Consider the following 15,461-nt stretch of genomic DNA (forward strand, 5'->3'; position numbering starts at 1 on the left):
ACTCTCGATAAAATAAACATTTTTAATCGACTATCGTTATTTGTATTATCATAGGACTTGCTGGCTTGTCCAATGTCTGCTATTCCAAGGAGCAAATCGTCATCGTTCCCGTCCCAAGGTCGCCGTAGTAGTTCTAGTAGCGGTGGTATAATATTAAAGGAAGGATGGCTTATGGCACCGACTTCGAAGAAAACGCGATTTCTGCATCGATCAGCTGTAAGTATCTTTTGTCGCTTGCTTTGATAATCTACCAATTTACAAATGTGATATATTGTCTGGTATACACTGGTGATAATGTCAGTAATAATGTGATAATGACACTATCCCATAACTATAGTTGTTTACCCGCCATGGTGCTGGGGCTTTTGCTCTGGGGATATATGAAGCCATTAATATATTAACACACTGTTTATTACAGCCATAGATGACTGGTATCCAGGACTGTGTAGTCAGTGGTTTAGGAATTATATTTGTGCAAATACTTTTAGTATTCATGTTTTGTGTGTAGCTACTCCATTGATTTAGTGGCCTTCCTACAGTAAATGCTTATCTGTGTAAAGACTAAGCCATTCTGTAGGCTAGCAATGTCAGTGGTATTACAAAAGCTCATCAGTTGCTTGTGTGTGGGGGTAGCAGTAGAAGGAATGAAGGATATTTTCCAATAGGCTAGCTATGAAGTGGTCCCACCTTAGCTGTGCACCATGTTTGGAGTAGTAGTGCTACGCTTGGCCAGTCTCTTGTGTACTGTGTAAACAACATTAACAACTGTCGTGTGTACTTGCTAACCAAACTGTGAAATCACTAACCAGATCCTCTGGGTATCAGTTAGTGTGGTAAGTGTTTTGTGGTGCTAGTTTGTGAATGATACTGGCCTTTCTGTACTTTTCAATGGCTTCCTTGTTACACTGTGCAGTCTAAACCAAATGATGAAGTGCTAAAATTATTTCTAGCTGATACTTGTTAGTTATCCTTCTAGTGGGTGGAGGTATTGATGAGGTTTGAATGGTGACATAGCAACTACCAATCACCTGACATCACAGCTAGTATGAGGAACTATAGTTAGGAAATATTTTTACGGACACATCCAACACAAGTCCTATGGTTGTTTTGTTACTAAACATTTGACAGGTTGCTGCCAAATTGTCTTGTCAGTTGTGTAACCTGTTAATGTGGAATGTGTACACTTGAGGATACCAGATACTTAGTTAAGGTCCCTTAGTACATTATCTGACAAGGTGTCCTCAGGGTGAGCCCCACCATATGTGATGGATTCATGTTGCTTGTTTGAATGTTCTATATGTTCTTCTCCCTTATAAGGGATGGCTATCATCATGTAGACCAAACCTTACAACCAATAACCCACTAAAAGTACAATCTTACTAATGCTAACCATATTTACCTATGAACTAACCCAACCAACCTTAACCCTTCGAATCCAGTAAGCCTATATTTAGGCTTTGACGCATGCCTCAAATAACTTCTCAGGTATTAACAACAAAAAGATCCCACAGCCACCGCGTTACTTACCATGAACGTCCCAATAAAATAGCACCAAGCATCGAAGAATTTGAGTAGAACGCCGTTCATCACACCACTTGGAAAAGAGCCTTCTTCACAAAATGTCCGCCATGGGTGTACACTGGTTCACTAATCGAGTCATATCTTCGCCATACTTTATGCTATGGCCTTAAACTAAGTACCATTAGAATCCTCATGCGCTACTGAGTCGAGTAGTATACAAAAGATCATGTGATTTTTTAATGGACACTCGTAACAATGAAAATGCCGTTCAGTTCCGGTGAAGACGATGTCTGCCGTTCACCGCTTCGTATCAAAAGTACTCTTTAGTGTTGTGTAAAACTGTTTACATGTTCTTGTAGTGCTTGAAATAAAGTTTTGTTTCATGTATAAGATCCCGTTGCGCAGTAATAGTAGTCTGGCGCTCTGCCTACAGTACACACTTACGCATTATTTCATTTTCAAAATTAATTCAGGCTTCGAAGGGTTAATTAATTAAGAGATACTGTAACATTTATGCAGTATTTGTATGTCATCATCCTGTGTTCATATAAATTTGATATGCTCAACATATATTGTCTGTCACATAATCTAAGCCTGGGATCAAATTAGCTATGTTACAAACTGAACAATATTAACTAATTGGAGAGCAGTTTACCAAATTCATCCAACGTTAGTCATGTCAAACTTTCATCATTCAAAGAACTTTAGAGTGAAAGATCAAAGTGAAAAATCAAAGTGAAAATATTGCTATATTTGTTATACAGAACAGTTTGCACAACCACAGTGTTATTATACAAGGTGCACTGTGTGCATGAAAACAATTCTTTATGCAGCACCCCACCCTAAAATTGAGACGACAAGGATAATTAACTGGAGAAAAAGCATTTTCAATGTATAGCCTTATCCAGAGCGAAGTTGGTTGTTTCTTATGAATAGTTTCGTGTATGCTTCACTTGAGCTCCAGCTCAAACTTAGTACTTCATTAAATCGTTTAAAGCACACTGCTTTGCTCGTTCTATCTGAAAAATATAGCACTAAAAGAGTGTGAGATATACGTCAGGTTGACCAGTTAGTCATGTACTGGGAATACTATTTGAATTTACACCTCTCACAAGATCACAATTATACTGGACAGTATACCAGAACACAATTGTACTTTGCGTGGGAGGATCAAAGCAATGCCACGTATCGTATTCTCCATACAGTACTAATCAACTGTATAACTGTACTGTATGAGTCATACAGTACAGTTATACGCTTAATTGGGCAAATACAGTACACTTATGCAGAGAATTTATTTGTGGAATGTTACGTAAACAACACACTGTAAATCGCTAAAACCAGCCTATGAGTTCGTTTTACAGCTAGGAATAGATTGTATAAACACTTACTGATCGTCTGATCATGAAACTTTAAACACAACTCCACTAAGATAGCACAATTGATCACGTGCGTGACATTGTAAATCGCTAAAACTAGCCAAACTAATCCTATTAGTTTGTTCTACGACTAAAAATAGATTAATTAAACACTTACTGATAACCTTATCACCGAAAATCGCAGCGGTTTGGGTGCAGAGAAAATCGCTCCAAGCCAGACGACCAGGAAGTACAATATAACACTTAAAGCACCGCCTTGCTTGTGTGTACGAAAAATACAGTACTCAGGGGGTGTCTCAAGGCAAATACAGCACTTGGCTTCGCCTCGTGCTGTATTAGCTTCTCGACACACACCCTCATACTGTATTTTCCGTACACACGCGTGGCGGTGCTTTAACTCTAACATAAACTGGGTTAGGGTACCACACCCCTCTGCTCTTCTTTTTACTGTATATTATGTAATGCTCAGCCACATTGTGATGTCTCTTACAAATTAAAGCATGTATGCTGATCATTGTTCTTGTGCATTTCATACCTTCTCTGATTGTGTATATGTGACCAGATTTTACAGAACTGAACCTAATCGCACATCAGGCAAAATCAAACTAACACCACCAGTGGATGGCTACACTATCGTACTACAAGTTTTGACCCTCAGCACTACTCAAACTACACGAGGCTGGTTTTAGTAGACGTCTTTTCTGGGTGGTGTGGAGTGCCCAAATGGCGGTTTCAGGCCTTGTGAAGGACCTGGCTTGGCAAGAATCAGTGGTTTACTGGTGGACAGACTTATAATGTTGGCCAGACGTGTTCTCTGTAGATTTTGCTACATATCAGCCACTGAGGAGCCAACACAGCCCTGTAATCTCGTGTCTGGACTCCAATCGTGGTCTGCCTCCATTTTGAGGCCTATCTTTTTCCCTCCCCGCCACCCCCCAGCCTCCACCCCTTTGTGAGCACTCGTGATACTACTTCGCTCGTCCAACTGCTCAGATTTTCTATCTTATTTGGCGGGAAACTGTACAAGCAGCTACAAGTACTGGAAGTGGCCTGAAAGGTAACAGATTGATGCATCTTTTGTGTAAATTTCATATGCGTGCTTGCTATCCTTGGAGAGTTATGCTGGCTTCAATTCTTTAAAACCATTTATCTCAAAACTTCTAATGTGCAATTTGGATCGTTTTTCCAAAATCCAGTCACATATATAATATCATCAATAGAGTTAATGGATAATATTAATTGTTGTGATTAATCCTTCTGTAATATTGTTATAGCTTTCAGTATCACATGACCTTATATTGTAATGTCACAATTGTTTATTGTAGGGACGAGGGTGCATGCAGCGATGTTGGGGTGTGCTCTATCAAGAGGAAGTGTGTTTGGAGTTTCAGTTTTACCTTGACAACCATAAGGACAAGTCTTCGGCAGTTAAATCATTTAAGATTGATCAGGATATTGAAGGTGACTCCGTACTTCTCATCACTAAAATGGTGGAGAATCCTGACAAGTATGCCTTTGGCATGACCTTGACACAGCACAAGAAGAGCATCATGTGTTGCTATGACAACAAGTGAGTGGTTGCCATGTATCATTACTTTTTAATGGCACTCATTATTTAGAATAGAGTTAGAGCAATGGTTGGACACAATTTGTGACTACTTCAAGATTGAATATAAACTAGAAATGGTAAGCTGTGTGTAACCTTTTAACGTGTAACTTGTAAAGTGTAACCTGTTGACATGTAACTTGTAATGTGTCACCTGTTAACATGTAACCTGTTAACATGTAACTTGTAATGTGTCACCTGTTAACATGTAACTTGTAATGTGTCACCTGTTAACATGTCACCTGTTAACATGTAACCTGTTAACATGTAACTTGTAATGTGTCACCTGTTAACATGTAACTTGTAATGTGTCACCTGTTAACATGTCACCTGTTAACGTGTAACCTGTTAACATGTAACTTGTAATGTGTCACCTGTTAACATGTCACCTGTTAACGTGTAACCTGTTAACATGTAACTTGTAATGTGTCACCTGTTAACATGTAACTTGTAATGTGTCACCTGTTAACATGTAACTTGTAATGTGTCACCTGTTAACATGTCACCTGTTAACATGTAACCTGTTGACATGTAACCTGTTAACATGTAACCTGTTGAAGGTTTTGGCAAATGACTTTGTCCCATTGGCAATTGAATTCGTCACTTTGGCATAAAATTTTGTCATTTTCAAGGCGTCTTGAAAATAACCCACTCTGAAAGAATCACCTTATCCTATTTGCTAGGAAATAAGCAGGAAACAAAGTTAACTTGTCTCTGTTCAGTCTTTTGTCCTTAGCAACGTTCTACTCTGTGGCCAGTTACTAGTTTGTTGTATAGACCAATTAGTGAACAGAATGTCAGTACTTAGGAATTACCGGAAACTAATTGTTGACCAGAACAAGACTCATACGGAAGTGGCCAGCACATTGGGGGGCGTATCTAGGACCAACATTTCCTCAATAATATCAGTTTTCCGTAAGCAGAACCGAATGCATTTACTATCAAAGAAGTCTAACCGCAAGAGGATGTTAACTTGTGGACAAGAAAAGGTAATTGGTCAACATGGTCAAAGTACAGAATGATGCAACGTTAAAAACAACAAAGAATAATAAGTTGCAATGGCACTTTGTTTTAAAACTATCCATCAACCTAACCACCATCAATCAAATCTTGAAAAGGAACAAAATGTCCATGAAGAACCCCAACATCATCCCAATCGCCAGGAACACACCATCAACTATATAAGGCAATGACACTGGGAAAGTACTATATTTTTAGGTTCAATCTTGACATCGAGGCAGGAACATTATAGGATGGCGTGCCACAGTCTCCTTACTAGCATCACGTGGAGGGAGCACATCAGTGATGATAGCACTGACCAGTAATGGCTTATTACATCATCTCGTCCAACTAGATCCACACAATGCTCCAAAACTCATGGAGTTTCTGGATGAGTTGAATATAATCGTTGACAACACTCCACATACCATCATAATGGACAATGTGAAATTTCACAAGACAACTGATGTGGAGTTGTAGTTCGACAGGTCTCCTTACACAACCAGGTACTTGCCACACCTTATAGCCCTGTGGAAGAAATAATTTCCAAGTTGAAGCATCATGTCAAGCAGCAACACAGTGTCAACAGAGTCATTACGTTCAGTAGATGAAGGGATACTTACCGTTACACGGTTAGATTGTCATGGCTATGTTGAGCACACCAAACAATTTTATGATTCCTGCATAGACCGAAGGTAAGTGTACAATGATGTCCCTGTGGATACAAACACCGTTCTGATACAGAAACTGAGACTGGCACAGGCACTGAGCACGAGGAATAACAGTTACTCTTGTATACATGTAATCATTGTATTTGTGTAATGTGTAGGCATGTAACACTTTTACACCTCAGATCAAAGAAGCCGCGCCCAGCTAGCTGGGCTACATTTCATTGGGCTAGCTGATTCGGCTACCCAGCTAGCTGGGCTACATATGAAATGTAGCCCAGGCTACAACTGAGCAGTGATTATATAGACATTAAGGTCGAAATCGATTGTGGGGATTGATTAATACTCACATGATCAGATTTCGCCATGAAAACCACTCATACGAAAAGCATTTTGGTATCCTCACCATCCTATGAGTTGAAAAATGTTGGGCTAAGGTGTTATAGCTTATTCACCAATCGTTTCCGCACATTTTCGAATATGGACACATCCCCATCTACCAGTCTGCATAGAGTAACCACTCTACAAGCAAGCTTACCTATCTAGGCCTTTAGTGAACTCCGTCCATAAATGATTCAATAGCACATTAAACTCGTGTAACCGAAATTATCTGTGATATCTCTAGGATATGTCCGTTCGTCGTAACCAGAATGTACTAGCTGCTGACCCATAATCGAAGATTTTAGGTATACATATATAATATATCCAGTGGCTGCACTCGCATTGGCTAGGATGATTGATCGCCTTGTACAGGCTATCAGCCTAATAAGTGTTACATATTAGCTGTGACACGGGACATTTGGGCTCTGTGGCCCTCGGGCAGTCGGGCATACGTATCAGGCAAAGCCATCATGCCCGTGTTGCAACTATTACATGTATACAAAGATATAATCACTTTACTGTCTATACATAAAAATTAAGGCTCAAACGAATAGTAGTTTTCTGTATTCGAATATTTACTCAACTATTGTCCGAATACTCGAATATTCGGTGTAAGGTTTCATTGCTATGAATGCAATCCAGTAATTAAGGTGGTCACTACCAAGAAGCCTATAAAGAACCACAAACAAGTTTGTGGCTTCGTATGAATAACTTACTGAGAAGAAAAGGGTAGCATAGTGCCTTTTCTGAAAGGATTACTGCAGCGATATTGTGATGGAAAGTGTTTATAACAAAGTAGAAGTATCTGGAGTAAGCCATGAATCCATATGAAGTCTTGTGCTTACGGCGATCTGCCACAGCATTAGTACATCTTCACCAATTAGTGGCTGCCTAATGCTATTTCTACTGTTCGCTTCTTCACCACCATTCTTTCCATTCAATAGCATCATCTCCGCTTCCTTAATTGCTTACAGCTAATCATGTGCCATTGTATAACGATCACGTGCGAATATTTGGGGGTTAATTTTATTATTCGAATACTATGCCAACGAATATTAATACGAATAATCAGCTATTCGTTTGAGCCCTAATAAAAATGCGCATTATACCACACAAAGTGTGTTACAACTTCTCACTGGCGATGTACTACTAGTTGTCACACTCTATTTTATGCACACGAGATCTGCAATACATATCGATACAGCAAGTAAGTATCACGATACTGTACTTAGGAAATATCGATCTATCGAAGATTTCTAGTAGAACAGTCAGTGATTATTACTGTAACAGTGATCTAGATACTCAAATAGAAAGTCTCTCTATTTACCTGTGCTATAAAATGAAACTTTACAAGAAGCCATACAAATATATATATATATATATATAAGTGCTACTGTGATGGCTAAAATATTATTACCTGGGTCTTCTGAAAACAGTAGCTGTTACATTTCAAGTATAAACAAATGCACCACTAAGCAGTAAACAAACTGCTGTATATATAGCCATCGTTAAAATGTGGAGTAATCTGTCTTTGTGGGAGCATGCATTAAAATGTTTGTGGTAGCTAATTGTCTGGGTGGTGTAATAGAGGCAGGTAGAGATGTGGTTTGTAACAGCACCTGTGTTTTTCTCCTTAGTAAAAAAATCATATCACTAATTGTCACATCAGTATAATACTGTAGTTTATCAGCTAGGGCTGCACCTCAGGGGCGGATCCAGAGTTTGGAAAGAGGGGGGGCACCTTTCTGAAAAACAGTTGAAGACCAAAAAAAACTTGTGAAAACCAGTTGAAGACCAAAAAAAAAAAAAAAAAGGTCACAACAATAATAGCTAGTTATACTTACCAACTATATCACGTCTGTTATGTAAAATAAAATCCTATTTATAGCTTCATAGGTAAGCTACACTGCCTCATGAACATTGTGACTGCTTTATTAGAGTAATTGACTGCTCTATTAGAGTATCTCGATCTTGTATGCAATTTCTTGAAGGGGGGGGGGGGGGGGGGCATTTGCCCCAAATGCCCCATCCTGGATCCGCCACTGCACCTATTCCACTTTTTACCATTACTTCAAATACCAAGTACTCAGCTGGGAAGTATCTGCAAGTACAAGTACCAATACCAAGTTCCTTAAAGTAGCTACTTCATAGTACACACATTTATTATATAGTGCATTTCATGGTATTCTTGTACATGTTTTCAGTATGGTTCATGTTTATAATGAAGTAGCCAATCAAGATTCACAAAGAAGGAAGTCACTGAAATGCAAACCAGTGGATATTCCAGTATTCTGGAGAAGTGTAGATAATATCATAATGGTGCTTACAAAAACAAAATATTCTAATACTGAAACAGTCACTTCTACCTGATTGCTCTATTAGAGTTATTGACTGTTCTATTTCTCCACACGTAGGTTTCAGCATAGATCAGTAATTTGTTGGTAGTTAGCTATTAGTGTACTTGATGCTTTTAGGCGTCCAGTAAAATGAGCAAGTACAAACGAACATTTTTATTCTCGCACGTGATAAGAATCAGTATTTGCAACATTATAATGGCCAATTCCGATACTTCATGAAAACAACAGTATCAGCCCGATACCAATACCGATACTAGAATCGGTGCAGCCCTATTATCAGCATTCACTGAAGAAGAAATTTGTACACGCAGTGAATGTAGAATCGGTGTCAGTTCTTTAACATACAGGATATTGTTACAACTATTAGCTGATATGCCAGCTAGTACCAGTCATAACTAGCCATCAATACTTATTATGGTATCATGATACAGTATCGTATCGAACAGTTTAAAATACACCATATCGCAGAATACTAATGCGCACTGCTTCTGTTATGTAATCACAGACGAAATCATTTACAAATGATACTCACTATGTAAACAACACCCTTACTTGTTTAACCATTATTGCCATAGCGTACTTGTTTAACCATTATTGCCATAGCGTACTTGTTTAACCATTATTGCCATAGCGTACTTGTTTAACCATTATTTCCATAGCGTACTTGTTTAACCATTATTGCCATAGCGTACTTGTTTAACCATTATTGCCATAGCGTACTTGTTTAACCATTATTGCCATAGTGTACTTGTTTAACCATTATTGCCATAGCGTACTTGTTTAACCATTATTGCCATAGCGTACAGTTCTCAGTAGTTCCCCAGGTGCAATCAATAACCTTTCATCTATTATTATTATTGTTTTTAATAACGCAGATGAAATTTCATGCCAAAGCGACGAATTCATTTGCCAACAGGACAAATTCAGTTGCCAAAGCGATGAATTTAATTGCCAAAACTTGTTAACATGTAACCTGTTAATGTGTAATCTGTTAACATGTAAACTGTTAACGTGTAACTTGTTGATGTGGACACTTGAGGACACCTACATAATCCATACACTTAGTTAAGCTCCCTTAGTACATAGGACACCTTGATGGTGAGGATGGTCCCAAGGTGTCCACACCACACACTATCATGTGATCCTAGTTGTTATGCCAACACAGGTATACTGGGAGTGGCATGACGAGACAGGGTTATGGCAAGCTTTTTGTGATGACGTTCGTAAGAGCATTGAGGAGAACTTTCTTGACCAGAACACAAATTTCACCTTGGGGGATCCCCAGTTATCCCATCACTACAACCTTAGCAGCTTCACCCGATCTCACCCACGCTCCAAGACTTCACAACGACTCAGACGTACTCCAAATATTTGGGACAGACCAGAAGGTTAGTGGGTGACTTGTGCAGGTTTATTTTGACATTTTCATGGTTACAGTGCTGCGTACGGAACTGCAAGATTTACCGGTATGTAGCATGAAATACTAAATAATTGAGGGCCTGGATTTATTACACTTATGGTGTCTGGGATTTTAAAAAAATGTCCCTTGAGCAGGAATTTATCCCATTCTTGGAATGTGGTTTGAAGTACTGTTTTTATAGGCAATCTGGGAATGGGAATCAGAAGGAGGGGTGTGGCACCCATATGAGCGAGACACAAACAAGCAGATAGAACAATTGTACCAATCAGATCAGGGCAAGTGGATGCAGCTGACAATGTGTACACCAAGCCCCACCTCCATTCTGCTGGACTTGTATCACATGAGGCAAGTCAACCCTCGTACAGGTGCTCGACGTACATTACGACGTAATACAAGTACTGCCAACCGGCCTCATGCCAAATTAGGTAAGTGATGTGTAATTCACAAGACCTAATAATCATGTCTCCTTTTAGCTCGTCGTACTACTTCGTTGGAACCAAACAGTGCACTCATGGTATTGTTGCTGTGGTGATGTTGCTGTGTTGATGCTAGGAGACAATATAGTGTCTCCCTTTGGGGTGATTTTGAACAGGTAGCTACGTGAAGGTCGGGATACTCTAATAGAACAGTCAGTACATCTCACAACTTGCCTTGAGTCCGAGTTTACTTGCAAATGCTAACTTTTCAATTTAAAAAAATCGATGGTGGTTTAACACATGTAGAGTACTAACTGCCTGTCCACAATTTAATTGATAATGGCCTCTCTTCCTACAGGTCTGCTGCTTGCACCATTATTTGAGCAAGAAATTGAGAGAACCTTTGTGCAACATACCCATTGACCGCTGAATTCCTGGGCTGAATCACCAAATTGCATCATATTACCCTCACCATACACAGAACTACTTGGTAACTATACATCTAAATACTCGCTATGAAATAAGGAACTCAACTGCGTTGTTTTTGTTTACATGACACTAGGTTACTCATCAAAGTCTAAACTGTGGTACAAACCAACCCGAACAAACAACGGAATCCCAACCAACTGTCTACAAAGGAGCCTTACACTCATAAAACTTTATTTACAGTGTGATCCTTTCACAGCTGGCTTCTTTGGGATTTGTCTATTTCCGGTGTTGCACATGCATACATCTAGTCATGTACACCATGCCATGTCTGGGATAAAACACTCAAGGGTTGTCTCCCCCATCTCATCGATGTATAGTAGTGTCTTCTTGGTAGTACAACAGATTTCAACTTGAAGAATGATTTAACTTGCCTATTTTAGTAACAAACACCCACAAACTAGTCTGGGAAGTATCCAGTTATTCCAGAAATGGGAGCCCCTTATATGGGCGTGTACATTTTGGCACTAGCACATCTTATTAACTATTAAACACACTAAATAGTTTGTAGCGAAGTTAGTATTCCCATCATGATTTATAATGCCATGTTGCCACATAGTGGTTACAGCAGTTAATGGGTTTAAATTATGAATGTAACTCAGGGTATTTCCCTACTGCACATGGTAATTTCCCTAATGATGTCATGTATATTATTAGGGCAGTGATAGTAGTGAAAGTGATTTGACAGGTTAGTGTGTACATGTATTTTGTGGGCGTGGCTCAGTGGGTGTGGCTTGCAGGCTCCAACATGCTGAGATCACCTGACTATCAGAAGCTGCAAGATGCAGTCAAACACTTACAATATTCACGAGGCAAACTTACCATGGATCAGCAACTGGGGGAGGGATGCTTTGGAGAGGTACAGCATCTTCCTTATCTTTGCAACTTGTCTGAGATCAGCATGTGTGTATGTAAACTTCCATCTTCTGCTTGCTGGCATGTGTTCATACTGACATGTTGCAGAGATAAGGGATTCCTTATTATGTGTGATGTGACCTGTTAGTGAGCATCACATGATCTCACATGATAGGTATACCTGGGACTGGCAACTGGCCTACCAGGATTTAGGAATAGTGAACCAATGAAAGTTGCCGTGAAGCAGCTGAGATGTAAGTTGCATATATTTGCTGGAGTTTTAAAAATGTCTGTGAGCCTTTGCCATTTATGCTGACAGGTAACAATTTATGTTTTCCAAGCAGGAATGATCTCATAACATTTGTTTTACCCTAAGAGCTGACTGTTTTGATTGGCTGTTTAGCTATGTCAAATATCAATAATTACCAGTGCCCTGTGTGATGAAGCTATGTTGTGTACCGAGATCTTTATGGTACAGGAAGTAGTGTTTATGGTACCATCAAGCAATTATAGGAAGTAGAGTTTGTGATAGTCCCATCTGTGATTTGTGGTTTCTTTTGAAAATATTTTTGGTCTATGCCTAGCAACTGCCCAAATATAAACCAAAATGAATTGTAGGACTTGTAGTGGACATGGCTAATGCACTTGTATGTCTTCCTCTGCTAGTGAGCGATCGTATGGGACTACATGGTCAACAGATCGAAGACTTCTTGAGAGAAGGAAAAGAGATGGCCAAATGTGACCACCCCAGAGTAGTGAAATTCCTTGCTGTATGTACTCTGTAAGGGATATCCCCTTCATGATGTAGTAATGATGTCAACATTGTACTAGGGACTTCCCCTTGCTACTAATCATAGAGTATATGAACGAAGGGGATCTACTAGGAGTGCTACATGAGAGTAGACCTCACATGCCATTACAGAAAGAACTTCACTTTGCCATACAAGTGGCTGATGGGATGGATTACCTCTCAACTGAACTGTGCGTTAATTAGAGTAGTGTACTACACTTCATTTCTTCTATAGCAACTTCATCCACCGGGACTTGGCAGCTCGTAACATTTTAGTTCACCGTGAAGATGACACTGATAAAATGGAGGCCAAGATAGCAGACTTTGGGTTGTCAAGGTAATTGGAGGTGTGGCTAGTCTATTGTTGCAATGATTGGCTATTTCACTAGGCATTTGTACTCTACAATGTATCAGGATGACTTCAAGAAGCCACGCCCTCTCCCAGCAAAATGGATGGCATTGGAGTCTCTAATTGATTGTGTGTTCACAACGAAAACTGACGTCTGGTGAGCAAATTGGGAGTCCTGCTAGGGTGTCGGGGTAGAGTGGTGATAAAAAACCATCTGGTAACCCTTTTCCAGGCTGACAGCTTCACTGTTTAATTTGTTGACAGCTGGAACATTTCATCAGCATCCGGACATTCTATTCCAAGTGAAGTTGTACATGTCACTATAATATGCCAACTGTTCTGTTCGGAATTTTGGCAGTGCCACCAGATAGCATTTCTGCACCCAAAATGAAAAATTGGCTGGTTATCATCCAACGGGCCTTGGGGATTCCCTAAAGAGTGATAGAGCGGTTAGCACCATTCTTCTTAGCTCTAATATTTTTTATGTGGTAAAAGGGATGATAAAAATAGCTTTGATATTGGTAGAGAAGTAATAGTTATATTGTGGAAAACTGATGTGAAACTGTAGCCTGTTCGCGCGTTCACCTGAACCCTCGTTTCGTTTCTTGTTAACAACTCTTGTTACATGGGCCAGCTGTCCAAACATTTAGTAGCGCTGTGAAGCCCTCTAAACACCGCTTTGGGCAAGAACAAGTGAGTTATAAGGCTTTAAAAATATCCCATACATTTAGGCACGCAAACATGTTTACAACATGAAAACATGCTTGTTCCTGTACAAAACCATTGGGAGTGAACACATGTTCACTTCTTTGATATTACTATATTTGGCAGGTTCTGGTGAATGCTTATGACTATAATGTGGGTGTGTGGTTACAGATCATATGATCTTGCAGGAGTTATGGTGTGTTGCTATGGGAGATAATGACACTAGGCCGCACCCCCTATCCAGGGATTGACAATCGTGACATGCTGAAGGAAATTGAGGAGAACAACCTCCAGCTATCTGAACCAAAGGATTGCCCTAAGGCAATGTGAGTACATGTGACCCTTGTAGTCATGGTTACACCATGCCCCCTACAGTTACTCCATTATCCTACAATGTACTAAACACAAACCAGAACAACGACCAACCTTTGCCGAGCTGAGGGATCACCTGGTATGTGTTAAGGCCACCATTTTGTAGAAGTCATGTTTTTCATCAGCTAGAGGATAAGAATTTGTAAACTGTTTATTGTAGTAAAGATGGTCTAATAGAATAGTGCAGTTAATCACTCTAATAGAACAGTCACATTTAAAGCTGCAAGTAGATATTTAATTTATCACAGTGAAAATAGTTTACACTGAGCCAGCAGATAATTGCTGGTGAGGCTTGTTAATGATACACAAAACAAAAAGTCTTTCTATGACAGTATTCCTCACTACTCTGATATGGAAAACATGACTTCCACAAATAGTGTCCTAAAGCATTAGAATATAGGTCACCCCTAGTCTATAGGTTATACTGGACAGTCAGTTGTCACCAACGAAGAATACTGCTCAGGATGTTCTAATTAAAGCACCTCAAGACACACCCTTACAGAATGGTAGTATAGACTCTAACAGACTGTGTATCCATAGCAACCCCAATGACACATCACTACATAGTAAGAAACCAGAACTGCGTACTAATGTTACTAAGAAGTCACATGAGCGTCGTTCCTTGACGATATCTGATAGGATTAAACAATTACAAGCAAGTGCTGGTGTTACTGTGGAGCTTACACAGCAACCTGACTCAGCTCGTAAACATAGCCTAGCGGTAAAGAGACACACCAGCAGTGCATCAACAAAACAACGACCTTACAGTGCAATAGGACACAATGAGTGAATGTATTGTCTCTGTGTGTGTGTGATAATTTATTGTCTTACTCTAATTAATGATCACTTGTTTCCTTTTTGCACACAAAGAAAACTGATCACAAGACTAAAAATGGATTGTAGCTCACAGTACATCAATGGCAATTGTCGGTGTGTCTGCAAGTTAAGCTAACAATAATATTCATTTATGCACAGCAGTCACACTCAATCAGTAGAGAGCAAAATGAGTATATCCCTAAGGTAGCTAGCTTGGTAGTGAGTTATGGGGCTCCACTGATTATGTTGGATGGCTGCAAGATCAGGGTCAAGGCTCAATCATAGGCCTGTGTCAAATATGCCAGCATAAAAAGCATACTGGTAATAGGCTGGAGTGCTAT

At 39.6% G+C, this 15,461-nt stretch overlaps 1 protein-coding gene across 2 annotated transcripts; it reads left to right on the forward strand.

Annotated features, from left to right (window-relative positions):
- Positions 1-6: 6 nt before the first annotated feature.
- LOC136239320 (fibroblast growth factor receptor 3-like) lies at positions 7-15,147 on the forward strand. 2 transcript variants are annotated; one of them, XM_066030054.1, is made up of 17 exons: positions 7-216; positions 4,226-4,470; positions 4,520-4,586; positions 10,077-10,299; positions 10,349-10,377; positions 10,513-10,756; positions 10,805-10,845; positions 11,891-11,921; positions 11,974-12,092; positions 12,264-12,342; positions 12,755-12,869; positions 12,920-13,069; positions 13,114-13,215; positions 13,268-13,384; positions 14,121-14,258; positions 14,308-14,383; positions 14,716-14,818. In XM_066030054.1, exons 1-17 carry the CDS (start codon positions 73-75, stop codon positions 14,779-14,781), a joined length of 1,986 nt encoding a protein of 661 aa, XP_065886126.1. In that variant the 5' UTR covers positions 7-72; the 3' UTR covers positions 14,782-14,818. The 2 variants fall into 2 exon arrangements, with proteins under 2 accessions (XP_065886126.1, XP_065886125.1); XM_066030053.1 differs by having other exon boundaries at positions 10-216; positions 14,723-15,147.
- Positions 15,148-15,461: the final 314 nt, after the last annotated feature.

This window comes from Dysidea avara, chromosome 11, assembly GCF_963678975.1.
Source record: "Dysidea avara chromosome 11, odDysAvar1.4, whole genome shotgun sequence".
In the NCBI taxonomy this organism is placed as follows: Eukaryota; Metazoa; Porifera; class Demospongiae; order Dictyoceratida; family Dysideidae; genus Dysidea; species Dysidea avara.